Raw genomic sequence first — 24963 nt, 5'->3', positions numbered from 1 at the left:
ATTTGTGCCGGCAGTCACACATTGGTGGGTCTGCATTAAACCTTCAGCATCACAGACTGTAAACGGAGATCTGATTCTTAATAATAATTCTCAGTACTCAATACCAGGTGTTCCTGGAAAAGGATGCACTTTATTTTCACTCCCAACTTATCTAATCAAGCGACTGAGAATCCAGGTTTATTGGTGTTCATAATTATTTTAGTAGCCTAGATATATTAGGAAGTAGTGTTGTTTTTTTTTTTTTTTGCAGGAGAAAAGATAGAGGTGTAAAATGAAAGAGAATAAGGAGTGTAGCTCTTTTTTTAAAGTGAGTTCGTGTTAACCATGCTATGGAGAAATGAGAATTTTTAAGACTGAATATTGAAGAATTTCTCTTAAGTGAAAGCGAACAGGAAGAATCAATCTGTGCAACTTTTTAAAAAATCTGCTTATTTCAGAATTATAGTCAGTAGGGCACATTAAACTATTATTTAGAAAATTTTGAACCTCCCAAATGTGGACTCAGCTCTTTTCCTCGTCTGCAGTGTGCTACGACTAGCTCATGGTAGAATTCTAGTCTCTTGGAGTAGTCAGTTTAGCTCTTGGACTTCTAGCTTTAGTAGACGGCGTTCTAGGATCTCACACAAGGTAATATTTGACCTAACATTGTATACAAGTTCATGCTGGAAACTTGGTAATGTTGAGGGGATATTCTGCTGAGACTATAAAATGAAGCGTATTTTAAATAATTATAAAAATACTGCAAAGGCGCTGGGGGATTGTCCTCTTCAAAGTACAGTCATGTGTTGCTTAACAATGGGGATATATTCTGAGAGATGCGTCATTAGGCGATTTTGTCGTTGTGCAAACATCATAGAGTGTACTTACACAAACCTAGATGGTATAGCCTACTACACACCTAGGCTATATGGTACTAATCTTATGGGACCGTCATTGTATATGCGGTCCATTGTTGACCAAAAATGTCGTTATGTGAAACATGACTGTATTCACCCTAGAGCTATACTTTCTCAAATGATATAGCCATGACTTGAACTACTTTGGGTGTACCCCTTTAGGATAATATATGCTACCACACATGGTCTTAGACTAAAGGTCAAATACAATGGACAAGAAGAATAGATTTATCAAGTGCCTATTTATAATAGGTAAGTGTTAAGTAATGAGTTTATGTTCTACAAAAGAAAAATCACTTTCATCATTCCTTAACATGCTTTTGACCCCAAGTATATAATATTCTCTGGGCTTGGCTCCAGGTGACTTGGAGATATTTCCAAAACTTGCCTCCATTCACCCGTTTAGTGCATAATTACTGAACACGTGCTGTGTGCCTGGTGCTGCTTTAGGTACTTGGGGAAGCAGTGGCTAGTAAGACAAAATTCTTGTCTTCCGCTTCTTGTAACTAAATGCAGGTGGCATGTAATAGGAGCTAGGTGATGTGATGGTGACAGGCTTGCAGGAGGAGCTTTTTGGGGGGTGGTGATACTTCTGGGAGGGAGGTCAGGAAAGGTCTCCCAGAGGAGGTGACATTTGATCTGGAGGCAGAGAGTGCTTGCCACCTTTAAAGGGGCTTGATTATGCTGCAGGCTCTGAAGGCTGTTGAAAACATCAGGGAGTAATTCTTATTGGAAGTGTCTGCTTTGAAGTAGTTCATTTGCATATGCAATACATGGTTCTAAGGGAACCCTTAAGGGTCCTTTTAAGTCTCACTTTTAATCATGACTGATTAAAATAAGTGACCCTAGACTAATTTAGACATGGATTAAAAGATCAAATAAGAGATGTTTTAATTTGCTAAGAATCTGTTAGCCTTATTAAACCAACAAGATGTGGCCTACTTCTACAAGAATTTACTCACTGGCACGCTCACTTGCTCTCCCCCTGCCCCCATAGGCTTCCTACCCCTTGAGAAAATATATATTTGAGTTGTGTCCCTCCTCTAGACTATAAGTGCGCAACAGCAGGGATTTCTCTCTGCTTACTTGTATCCATAGAGTCTAGAGCAGAGCCTGGCATATAAAGTAGGCACTCAGAATAAATGGGGAAGGAAAAAGATTACACATAAGCGTGATTAAATACCTATAAGCAATATTTGATAGACATGATTTTCAGCAATTTTTCTAGATTTTGTTTCTAGTGTCCAATATGTCACTCTTGCACTAGTTATATATCTGTCATACGATTTAATCTTATTTCTTAACTTCAAATTTTCCCTCACTTATATACTCTTGTGGTTTTTCTCAAGTCTTTATTTGACCTCAAATATCTTCACTTCATCCGTGGAGTTGAAATAGTCTTTTCTGCCTCTGGCAACAATGTGTACCTTATCACCCGGAAGCTCGCTTACTACAGTAAATTATGTATTGAGTCACTTTCCCCTCTGCTGTGTTAGTCTGTGGTCTCCTGTAGACGGCCTCTTCGTGAATTTGAATTCATGCCAACTGCCTCACCATTTGGAGAGTTCCCCTTATGCAGTCGGCCCTCCGCATCCGCGGGTTCCATATCCTGGCATTCAGCCAACCAGGGACTGAAGGGCCTATGATGGTTGCATCTGTACTGAACCTGTACAGACTTCTTCTTTATTCCCTAAACAATACAGTATAGCAATTATTTACATAGTATTTACGTTGTATTAGGTGTCATGAGTAACCTAGAGATGATTTAAAGTATAGGGGAGGATGTGCATAGGGTATATGTGGATACTACACCATTTTATAGAAAGTACTTGAGCATCTGCAGATACTGAGGGGCGACTGTTTGTTGTGTCACAACTACTTACCGTCTGCTTTTTCATTTTCTCATTTGTTGCATGTGGAGCCCTCTTCAATGATTTGTAACCTCTCACCATCTCTTACAAAGGTTTTGCAGTCCTTATTTTTGCTCTTTATCAAAAAAGTAGTCAAAGCTGATTTAATTTAAATTTGGAGACTTATTTTTCTGTTTTGGAGCCCGACCTCTTTCTTTTTCCCTGCACCCCATCGCCTATTCTGCCCCCAAATCAGTGTTAAGTTTGTCAGATTGTGCAGGTTTACACATTCTCACATGCTCATTAGTGGTTTCTTAAAAGTATTCCTTTACTTGCCATTTTAAAGACACCTAATACCAGGGTTGTGACTTATTAATTGCAAATAATTACTGTGAGCTTGCCTCTACTTGCTTTTTCCCAAATAAAACATATGGCCTGATTGTAGGAAACATTAAGTCAAGATATCAGTGTATTTAAATAGTTTTGGGGTTCTGAATTGAGATGTTACAGGATATTGGCAGTGAAAGCTTTGGGCAAGCCCAGTTCAAAGGCATGGAAAAGGAATAAAGGCTTGTCTTGTGTGTCTTCACACAGTGACAATTGGACTCTGAGTCACTGAGGCGTGCCTGCCGGAACGTGTACTCGATCGGCTCTTTAAGCTTTGCAGGACAGCTGCCTGAAGAAAGCATTTCTACAAAGGGGTTTGAGGATTGTTTGTAACCTTTAAGTAAAAAGTTTGCCAACCAATAACGTAAAATGTGGTTAAACCTACGTGGTAGTTCAAAGTGTTGCTTTACCTGAGCGTTTGGCTGCTTTTGAACAGTGCCAAGGTAGGCCATATGGTGCCATATGCTTTGAAATAACTCGTTTGCCTTGGCGTTTGGAAATGAAACGAGTTATTTGACCAGTTCACGAAGTATAGAAGGTTTAAAATTCATTTATTTTTATAAGAGAAAAATAGTATGTTCCATTTTATTCCAACAGGATAGTTATTATTTTCTTTTAAATCAAAGTCTGCGTCAGTGGATTCCGGAACATAGATTCCGTCAGTTAGGTTTTGTAACCATTGTGTGGGCAGAGCGAGGGCACTGTATCAGGTGGAATGGCTTTTGTGTCCCAGCTTCAGCACGCACCAGCTCCATGATCTTAGGCAAGTGAGGTGGTCGTGTTGAGCCCACTTCCTCCTCCTTGAAACGTGAGGGGATGATCCGAGGCAGCTTGCAGGGTTGTGAGCAAAGACAGTGCCTGTGAAATTCTGATCTCACAGTGGGCACAGCTCTGTGGTACTGTCACTGACTCAGCAAAAGAGTACTGTTCATTCAGCCAGCTCTTTAGGGTACCTGGCAAGTTCTTGATACAGAAGATAGGAAGGTGAAAATGACTTGATCCTGCCCCAGAACAGCTTACAGTTGACCTTGTCCTTTGGGCCTTATGTTCTCTTGACCTGGATTTTATTGGTGTGAATGAGGCTGGGTCTAAGAGATTGCCTTCTCTTTTAGTGGGTGCAGAGGTGCTCACCCAGATGTGCTGTAGTTAACTTTGCCCCTCTTCACCTTCAAGGACCCGTTCTTCCACATACAATACGTAGAGTGTAGCATAGTATGGTGTAGTAATGTGCTTGGCCTCAACTATAATTGTGGGACAAGTAGGGGATTTTAGCAGCTGATTCTTGTACAGTTTTTTCCCTTCTCTCTAAAAAAACCTTTACCTGTCATCAGGTTACATTTTTCCCAACTATATAGATTCTTTTTTAATCACAGTGGCATTTGTGATTAATTTTCTATATAAGCAAAACTTAGTTATGGTTTTTAAGTAATTTTTTCTCTTAAGAGAGCTATAATACATGTTATCAAAAACTTCAGAAGATATCTTTCTTTCCCCCACTAATAGCATGCTGTTTTCTGTTGAGCTACCCATCTCTGCTGATAAAATGAACCATGGTTTCTGGAAGATTCTGTAGTTACTATTGGCTAGATTGGCAAACAGACAATACACTATGTCTGCTGGTTCTTATGTCACATAAAATATACCCATGAATTTTGATTAAATGAAATAACCATGTATGAGTCCCTAGGACATCCTACATAAGTGATAGATTTTGCTTGACCCTATTGGTGCATCTTTTCTTTTTGAGTGAGTGTTTCTTTGGAAATATCTTTAGTAATCTTCCTTCAGAGGTCACTGTCCCTCAATTCTTTAGGTCCTGAATAAGTTTTGTACTTATAGGCTTATTTTGTTATTGCTACCTCACTCTCTGAAGGGAAAATTTTCAGAATCTGGGACAGCGTTTTTAAGGTCCCTGTTTCTTCCCTAAGAGCAAGTAGAGCTATCAGTTAGAACATATACTTTCCGGCTTACTTTAGGAGAGGATATTCATGGAAGCTAGGCCTTCAGTAGCTAGGCAAACAACCTACAGGGTATTTGGTCCTCTGCTTGCAACAGGAAGCCTGGTTGGATTACATGATCATTGATGTTTCAGGAAATGACAGCAGATCAATTTTATACAAAGCAAATCCAAAGACTAAGAAACAAAGAGCTCCATTTACTGTGGTTTTGTTGTTGTTGGTTAGTATTGAATATGCTTTGCCAGATTTTTTTCTGGTTTTGTTATACCTAACATTTAGTCCAAAGATAAATCTTTTATCTTTTGCTTGTGTGTACCCCAGCCAAGGCACCATTTAGCAGTAAACCTGTTGAGTGACTTTTTCTTGTACACCATTATGATTGCTACTTCCAAGTCCTACATCGGAAGGCTGTGCTTTCTAGCCTTGCTAAAATATGAATTCAGCTTCCAATAGGTAAATATTGAGCAAGATCTGCATTTACAAGTAGCTTTCAGTTTTTGTATTTTTTAGAAACTTATCACAGGATGTTTTTAGTACATTTGTTGGTGAAAATAGTTCCTTGGCAGAATTACAACGTTGCATGTACACAGTCATTATGAAAGAGCTAAGTTTCATCATTTATTTTCTTTAGGAAATACAGTGATTTTACAAAGGATTCCCAAAATAATCATGTTTGCTTACTTCAATGGCAGGTAGTGAGTTTGCAGTAAAAATTGTTGGTAGATTATTGAAGAGGTATTTTTAGAAATACTGAAGGATTGTAACCTCTAATATAATTTGCTTTTTGGAGCATCAATAATACTCAAGCAGATTTTTTTTCTTTTCTCTTATAACATTTCCTCATAATTTTTGGGAGAAGTGGGAGGGATCAATTACTGATTTAGTCCTTAGATGTTTAGGTATCTCCACGGAAGAAGGTAAAGGGGAGGAGATGGGAAGGGGCTGAGAGTTTAGTAAACATGTACAGATTGGGAAATGTTTGCTTTTAATATTTAGGTTCATCATAAATGAGAATGCCTAGAGATGAATGTTAGTATATAACTTTGAGGAGGTAAACTGAGTTTTTATTTTCACCAGAATGATAACAGTAAGGTTAAACATTTTCTAGACGCAATATCATTTGCATTACTACTCTTTCCACTGATTAGTTGTCAGGCAGACAAAACAATATTTTTGTGTGTGAAAAATAAAGTTCAGTATTAATAATGTCCCTTGGACAAAACTGTAAGATAACTGTTTGCACTAGTTGGTGACAGATGCCTTGATAGCTTCATACATCTCACTATGTATTTAATTCATAAAGAGCACTTTTTAAGAGCCTGGCACTGTTTCAAGCACTTTACAAATATTCATTCACCCAATATTAATTCATTTAATGGTTAATCATTTATTCTAGTTGTTAGAGACTATAGAAGAAAATAATTTGAGTGTATTGTGTATATTTTCTCTCTGTCTGTCTCTCTGTTGTTGTTGGTGGTGGTGTTTTGTTTGTGTGCACCTAAGAACTTTAGTCTCGGGGTGGGTAACAAACCCCTCTCTCATGGTGGTTCTGCTTTTAGTGCTTAGAATGTGTGAAAGATACAGTTTTGAGATGGTAAGGAGGTTGGACTGAACTAGTTTCTGTGCTGTAATGGTAAAACTTACATTTCCAGGAAAATAAAGCATTTGATAAATAAATAAAACTTGTACCTATCTCATCCCTCTGTTGTATCTTTAAGCATATTTTTTATTTATATGCTAAAAGAGGTTATTAGGAATTATTTTAAGTTCTACACCGTCTCTGTCCCTGCCCCTTCCAGCATGCTCGAAGATGACCTTCAGCTCAGCGACAGTGAGGACAGTGACGGCGAACAAGTAAGTTTTGTCCACCTCATAATACTGGGAAGCCTTTTAAATCCGTCTAACGTTTCTGAGCTGCTGATCCTAACCTGTTGTTTGTTCTTTCCTGGTCCTCCTTCCCTTACTGTGAATGCCTAGACCCCAGAGAAGCCTCCTTCCACCTCTGCACCTCCAAGGTACCGTGTGCGGGGTTCTCCCTGTCTGTGTAAAACGTTTGCTCTTTTTTAACGAATGGGAAAAATACAGCCTTATTTAGTGCTTTCATAGCTTCTTCATGGAGCTGGAGGATCACAGTTAAAAGGAAGTACCTGTTTTAATATTTTGGAAGCTTCAATCAGCCGTAAAGAGGTTGTTAACTCTACGTAAGAGAACGAGTCCCTGCACCCACCTAAGTCCTCAGGTGGTAGGTTTAAAATCTGTGCATTTAAAAAGAAGCTTAAATCACTTTCAACGGTATTATGTAACCAGTATTTGAAAAAGTTATACTGAAGAGCCCAATGTTTTTATGAAAGTGACAAGTACTATAAAGCTGAATTACTTCTAGAAATTGTTTCCCGTAGTGCCCGTTTCTTAGTTATATGAATTTTCTATTTGTTCCAGCTGCTTTAAAAAATGACCTGCGATACATTTTAGTGTGATGGGAAATGGCACTGATTTTACTTTGTAAACAGCTAACCATATTTTAGAAAGTGTGATGCTTTAATTTTTGGAAATAGGAACTATCTGAGCTACCTTTATAATATTTTCTTCTGGTGCTGAATTTAGTGATTTAATATGCCAGTGCCTGCCCTCCATGGACAAAGAGTTAAATTACACTGTGGCTGTTTTCCTCCCTGGAGGTGTGGTCATCCATTCTGAGACAAGCTTAGCAATAAAATCCTGCCTTTCATAGAGGTGATGTTGTAGTTAATGTGGAGAAAGATCATGTAATTATGTGAGATCTATGGATTCACAAGCTCTGCTTATTTATTTATATCCCATTTCAGTAATTTCTATTGGCTGATAACAGCTCACAAAATATGACAATGCAGCCTAACTTAAAAGTGGAGGAAAAGAAAAAAGAAAAAACAAGGTGGGGATAAATTAGAGGCAGGAATAACATTGAAAGTGTATCTCCTTCTGATCATCATTGGCTTAAGCTCTTGGGCTACCAGTGAAAAGGATCATAATCTCGACACAGCATTTTATATGAGGAAATTATATTGTAGTAGTGTTTTAAAATTACTTGAACTAGTGCTTTTGTTATCTATTTTTGTTATTTTACTTATTCTAATGTAGTGATAATTTTATTAAATTTATTATTTTGAAAATATTTTAGGTAGATTTGGTGAACTTTCAAGATTATAGTCACTGATTTACTGTTTTGGCTAATACTATGTAGGGCAAAGTTTTAAGACGTCCTTTGAAATTCTGTATGGGTCCAGCAGTGTGATCAGGATGTGTTTTCTCACTGACCTGGAGTTATTATCCTTTTCTTAAAACTCACAGTAGCTAATCTCTCCTTCAGCTGATATTTGGGGATGATCCTAAGCCACTTGTAAAGAATGGCCCCTTTTATAATTCTGCCTAAGAAGTGCGAGTGGATTGCCTTTGGGGTCACTTTCCAAAGGGACACCCTTAATATTCAGTAGTCTTTGGCTACCGTACTGTTAGTTCTCATCTAGAGGATAGAGGGTGTTGGCCGTTCTTTTATAAATTAACTTCTTTGGGTTAATGTATAACAAAGGCCAGCAAACTTAAAGGATCAGGAAGTAAATTTACTTTAGACTTAGTGGGCCATATAATCTTTGTTACAACTACTCAACCCTTCTTCTGTTGTAGAAAAGCAGACATAGATGTACATAAAGTAGTGGGTGTGGATGTGTTCCAATAAAACTTTATTTAGGAAAACAGGCAGCTAGCCCAGGCCGTGGGTCACCAATCCCTGAAATAAAGCACCCAGCAGCTAACTTAAATTTTGTGTAGCTCGCAATGTTCTTCAGAAGCAAAATTGCACAGGCGTCTCTTCTGTGCGGTTATCTGCTGAGCTGTTTTAAGAGGGTTTGCTGCTTTTTGAGTCACTGTGGGCTTTTCTCTCAACCAGAGGTTGTAGAACTTTAGTAATATTAATATTGAGGCCCTTCCTTTCGAGTAGCAGAAAAATGGGCAAAGAGGGAAATGGGTAGAGAGGGAAGAAATCTGCCTTGCGTGGTGACTTCTGATTCCCTGGCTTTGCAGTGCTCCACAGTCGCTTCCAGCAGCCTCGGCCTCAGCACATTCCAGTAGTGCGGAGTCAGAGAGCACCAGTGACTCAGACAGCTCCTCGGACTCGGAGAGCGAGAGCAGCTCAAGTGACAGCGAAGAGAACGAGCCCCTAGAAGCTCCGGCTCCTGAGGTACTGTGTCCCCTTCGGGAGGCAGTCTAAGCTGGCAGCGTCCTGGCCGCGGGGCTGAGTCTGCGCTGGGCCAGCACCGACCGTGGGGCTTGCGTGGCTGTGCCCTCGGAGCAGTCAGTGCCTCCCCGCTCCTCCGCTGTGTGGAGCCAGCTGTTTCTGTTTACTTCTTCCTTACCAAACATTCGGCAGTGGACATTTGGGAGAGATGTCTTCTCTCTCCTGTTTAAAACGATAGGTTCTTCTTTGTTGTCGCTAGTTTTATTTGGAAGAGCAACTCATTAAGAATGTTTGCACACCATTTTCTTTTCCCTTCTTTTGAAAAGGAAAACTCGTTGTTAGTAGGCTGCTGTTTTAATATTAATGAGAATTTTTTTGAAATTTCAGGAATGCATGAATTAAGGAAATCAAAAGGAGAGAGCCTGATTTAGCAAAGGGCAGGAACGTGAACTAGAAATAAGTCATGAGGTGCTATTTTTGAATCACTAAAAGCCATGCATTAAATTGAAGGTGAAATGGTTTTGCTGGGGCTGTTTCTTGCTCCCTCTGCCCCATGTAAAACAGGGATAATTGTGTTTGCCTGTCACCACCCTTGGGAGATAGTGCAAAGATAAATAGATGAGACTGAAAATCCCAAGCACTAAATTTACCTAGAGGATTTATGCTATTTACTGGAGTGTTGAACACGAGATTTAGCAACAACTAACAAGGTTGCCAGGTGCCCTCAAAACTTGGAGTAGCAATGTAAAAATTATGCTGGGGAAGGATTCTTAGTGAAAAGGGAAGGCACTTTTGTTGAACTGGACCAGCTTGTATAGAGAAAATTATTCTGCATATTTCAGATGGGAATCCCCAGAAAGGATGCTTTCTGATTAAGAAAGCATTAAACTTTTCAGTGTTTGTCCCTGCTGTTTAGAAGGCAAGGCCGTTGTACTAGAACATTAACTGAATCCATCTGGAGATCATGCAGTGAGACTTAAGAGCCAAGGCTGAGGGCAAGGGAGGCCGAGAAAATACCTGCCATTTTTTCTCTTAGATCTGAATTTATGTCTTGCCCAGACTAAGTGCTCAATAAGTATTTTTTGGAGTGAATAAACATGGGTCGCATTAACTGCACTTGCAGTGCCTTTCAGATTTTAGAAACTACTCTTGTGTGTTTCTGGGGGCTCTCTTTCCTTGTCTGATGCTAATTGCTGTTGAAATAATTTTTCTGTGCCTCAGGGAAAAGGATATTGAGTATGCTCTGCAGACAAGTTGTGTGATTATTCACTGTGTTACTAAGATCTTTGCTTTATGTCTCGCCTTATTCAATAAGAAAAATCTGCATGCTTGTTTGGTTACCGATACAAGGAAGATAATTCAATTAAATATTAAAATTCAGTTCAAATAAAACTTAACACAGATTTGGCTGGATAATTGAAACTTCAAAGAAAAATTTAATCTGCTGTTTATATTAATGAAACAGTTATATCTTGTTGCTCAAGAGGTTACTGTAATAGATTTAGAGACTCTTAGATGAAAAATGTTCCCATCTTACTTAATTTTTTTAAATTGGCTTACTAAATAGGCTTATATTTGTACATTTGTGTTGATGTGCAAATCTAGACTTGGCTGTGGTTTGTATGTCATGTACTGAGGCTTGACTTCCCCAGAAATATTTTATGTTTTCCTATATTTTAAACCTTTAACTTTCCCCAAGGTGTTTAACTACTTTTCTTTACTTTTAAAATAAATACTGGGGCTGGCCCCATGGCCGAGTGGTTAAGTTCGAGTGCTCTGCTTGGGCAGCCCAGGGTTTCGCCAGTTCGAATCCTGGGTGCGGACGTGGCACCGCTCATCAGGCCACGCTAAGGCAGCGTCCCACATGCCACAACTAGAATGACCCACAACTAGAAAGACACAACTATGTACCAGGGGGCTTTGGGAGAAAAAGGAAAAATAAAAAAAAAAAATCTTTAAAAAAATAAAAATAAAAAAAAACATTAGACATGGAAAACATTTAAAAATAAATAAAATAAAATAAATACTTGTGTTATTATAAATTTCCTTTGTGTGTTGAGAGTAACATCAGTTCCGTAATAGGCCATTTTAATTTTCTCACCCTTTTCTTTGTTAGATTTTTAATGCTGAGAAATTTGCTCTTTATGGCTCCATTTTGAATTCATCTGATGAAGTAGTCCAGTGATCTTACGAGATCTGAAAAGTTATATGCATGCCAATGGGCTGGTGGTAAACTTGGGGAAAAGCCGCTTTCAGTGTCTGCTTTATAGTGTGGATCCAAATGTGAATCTCAGCTTTTCAAAACATGGGAGACACATCACCATTTTACTGCTTAAGTGAAGTTCAGAAAAACATGATTCTATTCTCAGTTATTCAGGAATCTGCTTAGTTTTCTAATGTATTCATTGGCCAATTCTTTGGTAGTAAACTTCCTTGGTTGACTGCCTGTTAGGCTCTTGGTGCTTTTTCATAAATTATTTAATTTAACCTTCCATCAACCCTAGACGGTTGGTAGCGTGAGAGAGGAAGAAGTTTTTCTCTACTGTTCTAGGTCCCTCTGGCTGGTCCAAGAATTAAATAGCTTACCACCCTCCCTCCCAGTAGACGCTGCAGCAGGCAGAGATCTGGGAGCCTGGGAGGGCAAGAACTCTTACCTTCTGCCAGTGCTTGTCACATGTCCCAGGATCTCTCAGCTGCAGCGGCCTCGGAGGGAGCAGAGTCCAGCCAGGCAAGTTTATCCTGCTGGCTATGCCAACCGTGGGGGAGGAGGAAAGTTTCCTTTACCCTTTAGGTTCTTCTGGCTGCTCAAAGAATTAAATTGACATGAGACAGATTAACAGGAGAAAAGCAAATTTAATTGCTATGTACAGGAGCCCCATACACGTGAGAGAGTCAGAGATAAAAAGGTAAAATGAGGTATATATGCCACCTTGAGCTAAAGAATGAAATAGGAGCCTGAGGCTTCAGAGGGGAGGAGGGTAATTGACAGGACATTAAGAAGAGCAGAGGTTCAGTAATTAGAGGTTTGCCCTGCCACACAGACAGGCCATAAAAATGTATTTCTGGTAAAAACTCTTATTATGGACAAAGCCTCCAATTTAAATTCTTTAAGGGACAGGTAAAATTGTATCTTGAGCCTGCAGGGTCTTAAGCTCAAAATTGCCTTAAGCTCAAAATACCCCACGTGCCAAAGTGGACATCTCGGGCAGGCCTGTTCTGAACCCTTGCAGTAGCTTTCTTTTCATCTGGAAGGAAAGAGCAGCCCTGATATTCAAACCCAAAGCCATTTAACTCAGAGGCCTTTTTTTCCTACTACACCATGCTACTTCTCTCCTTTCTTCTTTTTTTCTTTTAATTTCTTTTTGGACTCATCTTTCACAACTATGATGTTTTACTAAAAAAGTAGGCATATATTATGCATAACTCAAAACTTTTTATTCAAAATCATAATTGATTTTAAAATACATGAACTTTTACCAATTTGAGAAGTTAGGAAAGGCTTAAAGGGACATTTGGTCGAACCTTTATTAAAACACGTAATGAAAATTAATCATTTTTTCACTTGCAATGTGCAGTGTTTGGTTTGCACCAGCACTGGGAGGCTGGGGGCGGGGCAGAGGGAAGGCAGAGGAAGAAATGAAAGTCCAAACCTTGATCCCCTGCAGCACCTACACTCTTACAACTCATTCTAAAGTCTCTTTTTAAGCAACCTTTTATGTAAAAGTTTCCCTCATCCCAACACCCAAATAATATCTGACCTTAAAAGAATTTTATCCATTTTATGTCTTTACGGTGGGTATACAAGAAGGATTGCCCTTGCCCTCTCCCCTTGTCTGGGCACACCAACTCAACACCCTGCAATGGGGCCGTACACCTCCCTTCTGTACATTTTTAGGACCGCAGTGGAAGAAAATGTGTTTTATTTCTGTAACCAGGGCATTCCTTTAGGGACTACTAAATGTATCTTATACTGCCCTGTTTGGGGCCGGGGGGGTGGGGGATATAGATGTTCTTTATACCAGGAATGACTTTCCTTTTTGGTTCCTGCGTACATACTCTTCTATGGAGCATGTCAGTGATGGAAGGTCAGTTGTAAACACGGCCCTGGTGAGTGGTATCCATACCTTTCTCAGGAAAGGGTTTTTTGAAGGGTTTGGTTCCTGAGGTGGTTGGCAAGTGATACATGCCTTGTCCCCGATCAGTTAACCACTAGTATTACCATACCCTCAAGTCTTTGCAGGAAATAATGTTTGACAAGTAGGTATTGCGTGCTAATCTTTTCTCTACCCGTGACAATCATCCTGTCTCTTGAGAACATTGAATACAGGTTTAGATTACCTCTCACAAAATGCCTGGCACTAAGACTGGTTTCCTTCTTCCCTCCCTCCCTGCTTTGAAATTCGAATGAGAGCTTGGGTATGGGGTTGATCTAAGTGAAGCGACCTGTAAAGGAGATATGTTCTCTTAAGTGTAATATGGGGTAAGCAGAACAAACTGAATTCTGCAGCTCTCTTTCTGGCTGAAGTATGATCCTACCTGCTTCCTTAAAGTTCCTCTTAGTTCTGTTCTGTTACAGTCTCACTAAGCCCAGACTACCTACCTGATCGTTTTATTACCTAAGCTTTTCCTGGCCAAAAAGCCTTTGCGTTCTATCCCTGTGTCTTGCATGTACTAAGTTTGCATGTTTTTATAGAGTTGAATTATTTGGGATATTCCACTTGGGGAAATTATTAGCAATCTTCCCTGTAAAACATCCATCTACTGGAGTGATTTCCTTCCCCATAATCTAATCACTTAAATCCCATGTGGAATATCTTTCAATTAACTTCCTGGTGCATCGTGTATAAGATTTAGTCATTCGTGCAAACCACCTGTCAGAATGGATCTTAAAAGCACGTAGCACGCTAGTGATATACTGCCTTTTAAGAAAGTAGAATCATTGCTTACTCTATGAGACACTAATATTTTTCTATATGGCATGAAATCTATAGGTATAGTAATACACCCATAGGAATGCGCAAATAAATATCTCATGTACCACTGTGTGCAAGACATAATAGTGGCACTTGGAGAGGGAACCATCGCTGTCATTGTGTTGATCAGATATAGTAGCCTACTTGGAGACAGATGGTGGCGTGCAGCCAGTCAGTTAGCAACACAGCTTTAAACAGTTAAGATAACAGAAGTCAGGAACTTCTGTTTATTTGACAAGTTATTCGCACAGATAATCAGTATAATCTCACTGCTCTTAATTGTGTGTGCTGGTTCTTAAAACATAGCTGCTATTTCAGACCAGGTTGCCTGTAACAAGAGATTTAATGTTTGATTTTTAAAGAATTCAAGTGGGATTAATGCTTGGCTAATGTGACCTCACTTGACTCTTTTTACCAAGGTGTAAAATTTGAAAATCGGTATGTATCTGTGATACGCAGAAAACCTCATCGTGTATAAATGTTTATAATGTTTTTAAGTAAATAAATGAAATCATCTTGAAGAAATTCATTTTCAGCAGAAAAGTATGTCAAAAAAAGGTTAAAGCCTGAAACCCATAGTAATCTCTAAGACAGTTTATTCATTAGCGACCTTCTGAAAATCCTTGATGAAAGGATTCTTTTTATTCATTTCTCCCTATTATTTTCTGATAGAATAGTTTACAAGCCAAAATGTGTCAATTCTGTGGGCTGGCCCTGTGGCTGACTGGTTAAGTTCTTGCGGTTTCGCTGGTTCGGATCCTGGGTGTGGACATGGCACTGCTCATCAGGCCATGCTGAGGCTGCGTCCCACATGCCACAACTAGAGGCACTCACAACCGGAATATACAACTATGTACCGGGGGGCTTTGGGGAGAAGAAGAAGAAGAAGAAAAGGAAGATTGGCAACAGATGTTAGCTCAGATGTCAATCTTTAAAAAAACAAAAACCAAAAAAATTGTCACTTCTGTTTAAATTATACTGTAACTACCATTAGAACAAAATATTGATGAAGATTTCTTTGCAGTTGTCAGTGGTGTACAGTGGTTGGCGTCTAATGGTCTATTATAAGTCGCTATCTGCTCCAGCAAAATTCCTGTAACACAAAAAAAATGGAAGATTGTTTCGAGTTGTTATAGAATCTGACCTGTAATTAGAGGAGGATAAAAAGGACCTGAATACTTCAGTTTGGAATGATTGCCTCTCCCTGACTGTCCTGTAGGATGGGGTCACTAACACAAAAGCAGGGTTTATCATCATCGGTCAGCTAACACTTGTCTCTTTCTCCTTGTTTTTAGCCCGAGCCTCCTACAACAAACAAATGGCAGCTGGACAACTGGCTGACCAAGGTCAGCCAGCCCGCGGCGCCCCCAGAGGCCCCGGGGGGCACAGAGCCCCCACCGCGCCACCTCGACGGTAAGGGCCAGGGCGGCGACGGCGGCGGCCCCGCCGGTCGCGAGCACTCGGACTCCAAAGATCCGCCCCCTAAGAGCTCCAGCAGAGCCCCCCGGGTGCCTTCCGAAGGCCCCCACGCGGGCAAGAGGAGCTCTCAGAAGTCCCCTGCCCACCAGGAGCCCCCGCAGAGGCAAACTGTTGGAACCAAACAACCCAAAAAGGCGGGCAAGGCCTCCGGCCCGGCGGAGCCGCGGGCGGGCCTGCAGGTGGAGAGTGAGCCGGGCGCCCCTCCGCGCGGCCCCGCCGAACAGCCTGCCAAGGACAAGCCCAGGGTGAAGACGAAAGGGCGGCCCCGCGCCGCCGACGCCGGGGAGCCCCCCGAGCCCGCCGAGCCCAGGCCCGCGGCGCCCGCTGCCGGCGAGCGGAGGAAGCACAGGAGCGGCCCCGCGGGCCCTCCGAAGGTGCCGTCGGGCCCCGAGCCCCCGAAGGACCGCGTGGAGGCCAGGAGCCCCGAGCACTTCGCCCTCGTGCCCCTGGCGCAGAGCCAGGGCCCCCCCCGCGGCGGCGGCAGGACTAGTGGCTGTCGCCGCGCCGTGGTGGTCCAGGAGGAGCGCCGGAAGGACAAAGACAAGCTCCCGGTGCCTCTGCGGGACACCAGGCTGCTCTCCCCACTCAGGGACACTCCTGCCCCGCAGAGCCTGGTGGTGAAGATCACCCTGGAGCTCCTCTCTCGGGTGCCGCCGCCGCCGGGGAAGGGGAGCCGCCCGAAGAAGCCAGAAGACAGACAGGCGCCGCCAGGGAAGAAGCTCGACGCCGAGAGGAGAAGCTCGGACAACTCGGGCAAGCTGGCCAAAAAGAGAAAGGTGAGCTGAGGGCCCACCGCCCTCTGCAGTCTGGGATATCCCTGCCGCGGCCTGGGGCTGCCCTGTGGCCCTTGATTCTCCCCCTGAGCTGTCTCAGTGAGGCTGGGAGGTGAGGGTTCCCCCCCTACCGGGCTTACTCTCCTGGGGCCTCTGCAGCCAGACGCGAGCAGATGCCCGAGCCTTCAGCAGGCCTGCTAGTTTGAAGAAACATGAGGCTGGCCTTGAAGAGGGTATCTTGTTTTAGAATAATGTAGCCTTTGTGGGGGTAATCTTAATGCCGATACTACATCCACATTTCAACACATGGCCATCTAACACTGCGTTAATTTGAAACCACCAGATTTAGAATTCGTGACCTCCATTAATGACTTTTCCTAATAAGCAGAAAATTATAAAAAAAGTTTCAGAGCTGTTAACAGTATGGTTAGGACATCTTTTTGAGTAATATAGGCGGGTATGGTACATTATGTAGTATTGAAAATTTGTCATTTTCTTTATCACAGTGTTTGGAAGTTTCACTTAAGGAGTGCACGTAGTTAAGAATGAAAAAATCCTCACATTATTTCAGGCACTCGGTTACTTGGATGTAACACTGTCTTGGAGTCTCCTTCCTTCCTTTCGTCTGAATCACTGAGCTCTTGATGTATTTTTTTGTTGTTTATTGATGATGAAAGATGAGTGAGTTTTTCCCGGTGGCATTCCCGAGCCAACCTGCCCAGGATTCAGAGTGAAAAGCACAAGAAGGGCCAGCTCCGCCCTGCTGAGAAGGAATAAAAACTTTAACACCCTTGTTCACTACACAACAAAACTTTTACGCAGGTGGAAGTTGAGCTAAGAGTACCAAGGACAAAAAGATCGCAAAGCCTGCTGTCCTGTCTGTGATTCGACTGATTACTCCACTAGGTTAAAAATATAACATGACTTTACCGAATATGAAGGGCGACTGTTTTCTCCAGAACCTTGTCAAATGAGACATAACGGTGTGTGTTGCCACCATAATTGTGGTGGGATCAAGTGCTAATTGGCGGTGCTGTTTCTGCTAGAAGAGGGCATATTCTCACACCAAATAACTTTTAAAACGGGGTGTGTGTGTATGTGAGTGTGTGTGTGTGAGTGTGAGAGAGAGAGAGAGATGTAGAACTTTATGGAAGAAATTGTGATGGACCTGGTTAGGGAAAAGGTGCCCCGAAAACTTCAAAAATCCACACAGTTGCCTCCTCCTGGGAAATCTTTTATCCCCTATCCTCCAGCCACCATCGTCTTGTCTAGTCTCCACTGCTAACCTCCTGCATTAACTGGAGTGGGGAGAAGTACTAGCTTCTAGAATGCTTACTAACCAGGTGGAAATGTTAGAAATCGGAGGCTTCTCCAGACGGTTCTCAGCCCAATCCATTCTGCAGTGCAAAGCATTGCTTGCAGTTCGAAAAAGGGAAAGTCAGCTCTCCCTGTTGAGTACATGAACTGTGCCCTCTAAAAGCCATTCCCAGCCTTGGCTGCGCTCCACTAGGGCAGCTCATTTATCTCTCTGTTTAGAGGATGGAGAAATAATGACCCCCTCATCTCAGTCAAGTGTGTGCTTGCTCTAAAGCTCTGGCAAGCAGCTGAGAGATCTTGCCTTGGCAACAGTCAGCTTCTCTGCTGTGGTACTGACAGGATCGGAGCCTGAACCAGTGGTTCCAAACCCTGGCTGCACATTACGGTCACCTGGGGAGCCCTTAGTACTGGTGGCAGGCTGTGTACCACCCCCCACACCCCATCCCCTCATTGGCGTTCTCTGAATCCTCAGGTAATCCTGATATGTAGGGGGCTGGGAACCACTGGAGCAGAGTCTTCCTACCAGGCCAGGATGGGATAAAAGCTAGTGCTTTGGATCGAGAAATTTCTCCAGTGTAATGTGTTTAGACATCATGGGTCTAGGCAACCAGGAATTCCTTGCCTGAAGTATGTCACTAGTTAGAAACATGACTTAGAAGCTTCCGGATAAATATAAAAATCAGCTGCCGGTATACTTATTTCATGGTCAGAGAATCATGTGTCATTTGGTTTTACTTCCTGCTGCATTCCAGGTATTGTCAATATTGAACATATTCTTCTCAGATCCCTGTCTGCTCAGGGCGGGCTTCTCCCCTCTCCTGTCAAAACCCTGACTCATTGCTCAGGGGATCATGGTTGTTCCCTTCTGATGAGCACAGCTGCTCCGTGGGCAGCCCAGCACATGGGCCTGGGCCCCACGGCAGAGGCAGGGCTGTCATCTTTTTAGGCTTGGGTGCTTTTCCCCAAATTTGGATAGTGAAAACTCGTTCACTTTCTTCATTTTAAGTGTGTACACTAGAAAAAGCTCTCTGAGGTTGTAGGAAGAGCAGCTGAAGAATGTGCCTGATCCTTCACATTAGTGGAATTTAGTGTTTTTATTTAGAGGTCCGTCTCTCTCCTGGCACAAAATTACTCAAGATTATCAGAAGGTTCACAGACCCTTGAAGCCATTTTAGACTTAAATGTGTGAGATTATCATAAAGAGTTAATGGTGGGTAAGAGCTGTGATGAAGCCGTCAAATGTGGCACCTGTAGCAATGTACCCATAGATCTATAGTTTCTTACTACCTTAGAGGAGTGGGTAGGGGGCAGTTTTTGAGGAGAAATAGAGAAAATTGTGAGGGTAGATAGGCATGAACTCACATTGTGCTCCTTACATAAACTACAGAATTTCTTGAACCTGATTACAGTTTAGAATTTAAAATACAATTTATATTTTTTGTATGATTTTTAAACCGAGCTTATATTGTCCAGATTTAGAAGAAAAATTGAAGTTGAGAAGCACAATATAATATACAATCAGGCCAGTGCAATTGAGAATATTCTAAAAACACAGCAAACATCATAGAGTTCCATGTGTGAGCTAAGCATTGTTGTAGGCACTTTATAGATATCTCATTTAGTTCAATCACCTTAAAGATCACCTTTTAAATAAAATGCTAGACTGTCTTAACAGTCATTTAGACAAGAATGGGAGGTCACATTCATTCAAGTCTTTTCCTTTCTCTGAATAATTGCTTTACTGACCAAGAAGCTTAGACACTTTTGCAAACAAATTTCAGTGCCATCATTTCCATGTGTCTTGAGGAATAGGGAAGGGAAGTTATGAGATGGGGTGGGACGCGTGCCTTGTTCTTGCTCGAGGATGCTTGGTTCAGCCCTTCCCTTCCATCCGAGGTCTGACTGTCTTTTCTTGAGGTGTTTCTCCAGTTCAACGTTCCCAGTTATTATCCTTCAAAATCAAGGGTTTGAAAAGTTATTGGTTATAATTTTCTAAAGCCACTTACATCTAATTTCTTCATGCCTGTCAGTTACCCTAAGAAGAGTACTGCAAGCATATACATGTGGTAGCTAAGGTTGTTTTAAGGCCATTCTAATGCCTGTGTATTCCCTCACCAAAAAGAAGGGAAGTCGATTAATTTCCTATTCTGTGGTACTTACCCAGTGAGTATAATCTGTTTTCTCGAGCCAGCCCTGATGGTGTAGTGGTTAAGTCAGGCATGCTCTGCTTTGGCGGCCCAGGCACGGAACCACACCACTGGTCTGTTGGTAGCCATGGTGTGGTGGCGGCTCACATAGAAGAACCAGAAAAACTTAAAACTGTACACAGCTGTGTACTGGAGCTTGGGGGTGGGGAGAGAAAGAAAACAAGGAAGAAGATTGGCAACAGATGTTATCTTATGGCCAGTCTTCCTCTAGGGGCAAATCTGTCTTCTCAGTAAGCCCTGCCCTTGTTCTTGGTGCTGGCTTGGACTTGGTGTCTGCTGTGTCCTTGTCTCATTGAACCTCCTGCAGAGACAAATCCCAGGAAAGTACCTGAATTTCCTGAAAGGCTGCTTCTCCTCTTTTCCTTAGCCCCCTGTGCTGCTGAGCTCATGTGCCTCCCTGTGGGAGAAGATGATAGAGCTATAGAATGTGAGTGCTGAGACCTTCGGCTCGCTTGTTCAGCTGTTCCTTTTATAGCTGAGATCCCGAAAGGCGCTGACATCCCTTGGCTGCTTAGCAAAAGTGGGTGTGGTGTTCAGGTATGCTGACTGCCCCCAGGCCAATGATCTTTCTTTTTCACACTTTTTTTTTTTTTTTTTTTTACACAAAAGCATCTGTTGGGGGAGTTCTTGGAGAGAGGCACAAGGTCATAATGACTCTGGCAGTTAGACTGTCAGCCCTGGCTCAGTCCCTCCACTGACCACCCCCCACTTGAGGTTCCCTTTCCGATGCCGCTTGTTCTCTCCATCACAGCCCAGCTCCTGGTAGATGCTCTCTCTCCACCTGTTAGAAACTCTATGGCCCCACATGAGTGTCAGTTCTGAAAAACCCGCCTTCGTTTCCACCTGCTGCCTGTAGGCGCTATGTTGGTGAGCCAGGTGCTGGGCGGGCACCAGGCTGCCCTGGAGGCGGTCTCTTCCAGAAAGGACTTGGCCTAGCACGGTCCGTTTCTTCCTTTTATGGTCTGCATTCTCGCCCTTTTGCTCCAGTCTGTAGGTGGAGCAGCATTTGGCAGATAATCCGAGGCTGCCTGACCTAACAGGTTAAGAAAAGCAAACAAGTCGGTTAGGACCAGGTGTCCGCTAACAGCTTTCTCCTGTTGTGGCCGCAGGCGCTACTGAGACACTTCTCCTTCTGGGAAAAGGGAACTTGTGAATCTCGGACCTTAGGCAGGATTCCCGGAAATGGGGGTACTCTGTGGATAAGCCACAGGGTAGAGGAGGCCCTCTTTCCTCCTGAAGAGAGAGTTCATCACTCTCATCTCATTTTCAAATGGCTTCGTGACCCAGAAAAATCTCAAGAACTGCTTGCCCCCTGTTTTCCAGTCTTGGAATTCAAGTCTGTGTTTCCTGCCGCCCAGGACTTTCCCGAGCCCTTTCCTGAAACCGTCCAGTTAGAGTTGTAGTGCTGTCCTGCTTCCGGGGACCTCAGCTGCTAACCTTCGTTTCCGTGCCAGTTGACACATGCTGAGTGCCCGCTCTGGGGAAGCCTCTGCGACTGTTCCAGACAGAAGATGACAGGGTTCCAAGGGCATAGCGTACACACACGCTAGCCTCAGCCCACAGGCTTGAACTCAGTCCAGCAAGCACGATCCACAGAAGGGGATTTTTGCTTTATTTGGTTTAATGGCTTACTTTCTAGCTTACAGAATATTACCAGCTCCTAAGTTGTTATCTGTCTATTTAAAGCGTATGATTGCAGTAAGTGCCAACGCAGTTGTTAAACGCCGGTGTTGGAGTTGGTGTTGGGTGATTTCTTGTTTTTTGGCTGTTGTCTTGAGTCACCAATTGGCACAGGCTGGAGTTATAACCATTTCGTGAGGATTGACTCACTATGAATCTTATGTGGTTTATAAGGTCTGCCTCTTTGGTGTGTAGTCATAACTAGCACATCCTAAGCAGCGTGACGATATACAAACAAAAGTTAACTCTCATTCCACCTGTGGGGTTTGGTGTTTTCTTTAGGAAGTAACCTTGTTTTGGGGACTTATCCTATGTGTCATTAACTGCCTGGAAATACCTTCCATTTTAAAAGAATGTATTACTAACTACTTCATATACAAGGTAATATCTGTCTGGATATTTTAGGAAATTCTGTGACTTTTCCCAAAGATAAATTTCGCATCTTCCTGCAGTGCTTGCTGGGCCAGTTGTGCGGCCTTTAAAGCTCCAGAGGATTCACTGGGCCGATAGTGGCAGAGCCTCTTGGGCACAGTAGGTTTAGTGATGAGGACGCCCCCCTTAGTAGGGTTCTGTTTTAACCCAGTCATCTCCAGTTGATTCTTTTTCCTCTGCCAATACTGAGTCTCTCCCAGGTGTTTCCATTATGAGTTGTTGAATGGAGGGCTATGTGCTGTGCAGAGCCCCAGCAGGCCTCTCCTGACGTGTGCTAGTGCCTGTCATCTCCCTTGAATTGTACCCCAGGACTCTGCTGCTCGTCTGTGCTGTGTGGAAGATGGGAAGCAGCTGTGAGAAATTCCCTGCTGCGTTTCAGTCGAGCCTTTAGGATGTGCTTGTTGATGTCACGGGTTGTCTCCTCCTTAGGTCCTCAAGATACTTTTTGTAATGAATGGTTCTGTTTCTGAGCAGCTGATCTGTTTCTATCTTATCTAACTTGTAGATTTTATAATTCCTTCTTTGCGTTGGCTAATTGAAGTTCAGTGTCCAATTGGCAGATCACCTCTAAGAAAGTGTGTAGAACAGCGATGTTGAGTAGAATACAATGTGGGCCACATTTGTAAGTTTAAGTTTTGCAGTAGCCACATTAAAAAATGTAAAAAGGAAAGAAACCCAATATAACTAACAATTGTATTTAGTAGATCTAAAGTGTTACCACATCAACATTTAATCAATATAGGAATTCTTATATTTCCCTTTTTGCACTGAGTCTTTGAAGTCAGGTGTCTTTGGACTGCTGTGTCCCAGTGCTCCCTGGATACGTGGCTCTTGGGTGGGAGTGTGCAGACAGTGCAGAATTGGCCACCAGCAGGTACACACCTTCCCTTGGATTTAATTTCTCTTCTCCACCCACATTTTCCCTTCTTAATATTCACACTTGTGGGCACACCAAGAGATTAAAAACAAGGATCTTTATAAGCCACCTTGAATGATCCATCTTGAAACAAGAAATAGAATGTTTTTCCGAAGGAGTTTGAAGGCCTGAGTGGCTGGCACACGCAGGCACGCTTGTTTGCAGGATGCTGGGAGTAGTGAGGGCGTGTTTGTCTGTTTCCCCTTCTCTTGAGCAAGGCCAGGCTCCTTATTAGCATCTGGGCAGAGCTTGAGCCTCCACATCTTAATTTATTCATTTTTCTTGGCGAAATTCAGGGAATGAGGGAGAGACTGTGGTGAAAACCAGGGCCTCCCACAGTCAGTTCATTTGAAGAATGTTTTTTTCTTTTAAGGCTTTGAGAGAGGATTTCAGGTTTTTGAAGGATTGTCCTAGATTGACTGGTGGTGTCCTGGATTTCTGTCTCGTGAACTGACAGTTGGGGGAGTTCCGTTCTAAAAGCACATCGGAATTAATGTAAGGCTCCCACCCATCACTTCACTGTCACTTGCTGGAGAGTTAGTGGCTCCTCCTTCCCATGGTGTCGTTGAGTGAGCCCAGACCAGTGGGAAGGAGGCCACCATGAAGTCGTTGAGTCTACATGTTAGGCTTTTTGTAAACCTGGTATACATGTTTATATGTCGTAAAGGAAAAACTCAAATCTTTCCTTCCGACGTAGGGAAAAACCCAGTTCTTTCCTATTGCTTCCCTCCTGTGAGTCTCCTTTCTGACTCACACACAACACTTCACTTCTGGTCACGGAATGTGACCAGGTTTTCCCCCACACCAACAAGCAATTCTCAGACACCAGCAGAGTGTCCAAGAATTCAATTCTATTCCGGCACTTTCTATCCGGAAATAGGGTCAGATCGCACCCCCATCTCCCTTTCAGATGCCAGCTGCAAGCTCAGGTTGTCACCTGTGCTTCTGAGCAACCAGCTGTAGATCAGAGTTCCAATGACCCCCTCCTGAGTTCCATTAATTTGCTAGAGTGGCTCACAGAACTCAGGAAAACAGTTTATTTGCTGTTTACCAGTTTATTGTAAAAGTATATGATAAACAATACAGATGAACAGCCAGATAAGAGATATGTAGGGTGAGTTCCGGGAGGGTGCCAAGCGAAGGAGCTTCTGTCTTGGTGGAGTTGGGATGCGTCATCCTCCTGGTGTGGATGTGTTCATCCACCGGAAGCTCTGCAAATGCTCTGGTACTGGGATTTTTATGGAGGCTTCCTCACATAGGCATGACCAATGATTAACTCCATTTCCAGCCTCTCTCCCCTCTCTGGAGGATGGAGGGTAGGGCTGAAACTTCCAAGCTTCTACTCATGGCTTGATTTTCCTGGTGTCCAGCGCCCATCCGGGAGCCCACCCAGGGTCACCTCATTAGAGCAAAAGATGCTTCTAGTGCTCTTATCAGTTAGGAATTTACAGGGGATTTAGGAGGTCTGAGTTGGGAACTGGGGTCAAAGACCAACTATTAGAACAAGAGATTCTCCTAGTGTTCTTATCACTTAGGAAACTACAAGGGTTTCAGGAGCTCTGTGCCAAGGAACCAGAGGCAGAGACCAATGTATCTGTTTTCTCTCATCTCACACGTTGATAAGTGAGCACAAGAACGTGAACATGTTCTCTTAATGATTACATATATTTCTCTCACACTTCAGTTGGTATAAACAGGTGCTTTTGAGGTATGTAACTCCTGTAGAATTGAACATCCTTTCTTCTCATCACCCTTCTTGGACTAAAATCATGTTTACAATCCTTCGTTTTCTGTCAGATTTTTTGAAAAATAAAAACATATGTCTCCATTTATGTAGAGAGAAGTATAAAGACTAGTTTTTTTTTAAGAAAGAAAGAAAATTGTA

General features: G+C 42.6%; 1 protein-coding gene across 3 annotated transcripts in view; it reads left to right on the top strand.

The window, feature by feature from the left end:
* Positions 1-24963, top strand: part of AFF1 (ALF transcription elongation factor 1) — a 177048-nt gene that overhangs the window by 135742 nt on the left and 16343 nt on the right. For all 3 annotated transcript variants that reach the window (XM_046656145.1, XM_046656144.1, XM_046656146.1), the window contains 4 exons: positions 6891-6945; positions 7069-7106; positions 9148-9304; positions 15570-16529. In XM_046656145.1, the coding sequence (XP_046512101.1) occupies positions 6891-6945; positions 7069-7106; positions 9148-9304; positions 15570-16529 (1210 nt within the window). The remainder of the gene's footprint in view (positions 1-6890; positions 6946-7068; positions 7107-9147; positions 9305-15569; positions 16530-24963) is intronic.

The sequence above is a fragment of the Equus quagga genome, chromosome 3 (genome assembly GCF_021613505.1).
Source record: "Equus quagga isolate Etosha38 chromosome 3, UCLA_HA_Equagga_1.0, whole genome shotgun sequence".
In the NCBI taxonomy this organism is placed as follows: domain Eukaryota; kingdom Metazoa; phylum Chordata; class Mammalia; order Perissodactyla; family Equidae; genus Equus; species Equus quagga.
The sequence above is the reverse complement of the archived record's forward strand: the minus strand, read 5'-3'. Positions and strand labels throughout refer to the sequence as shown.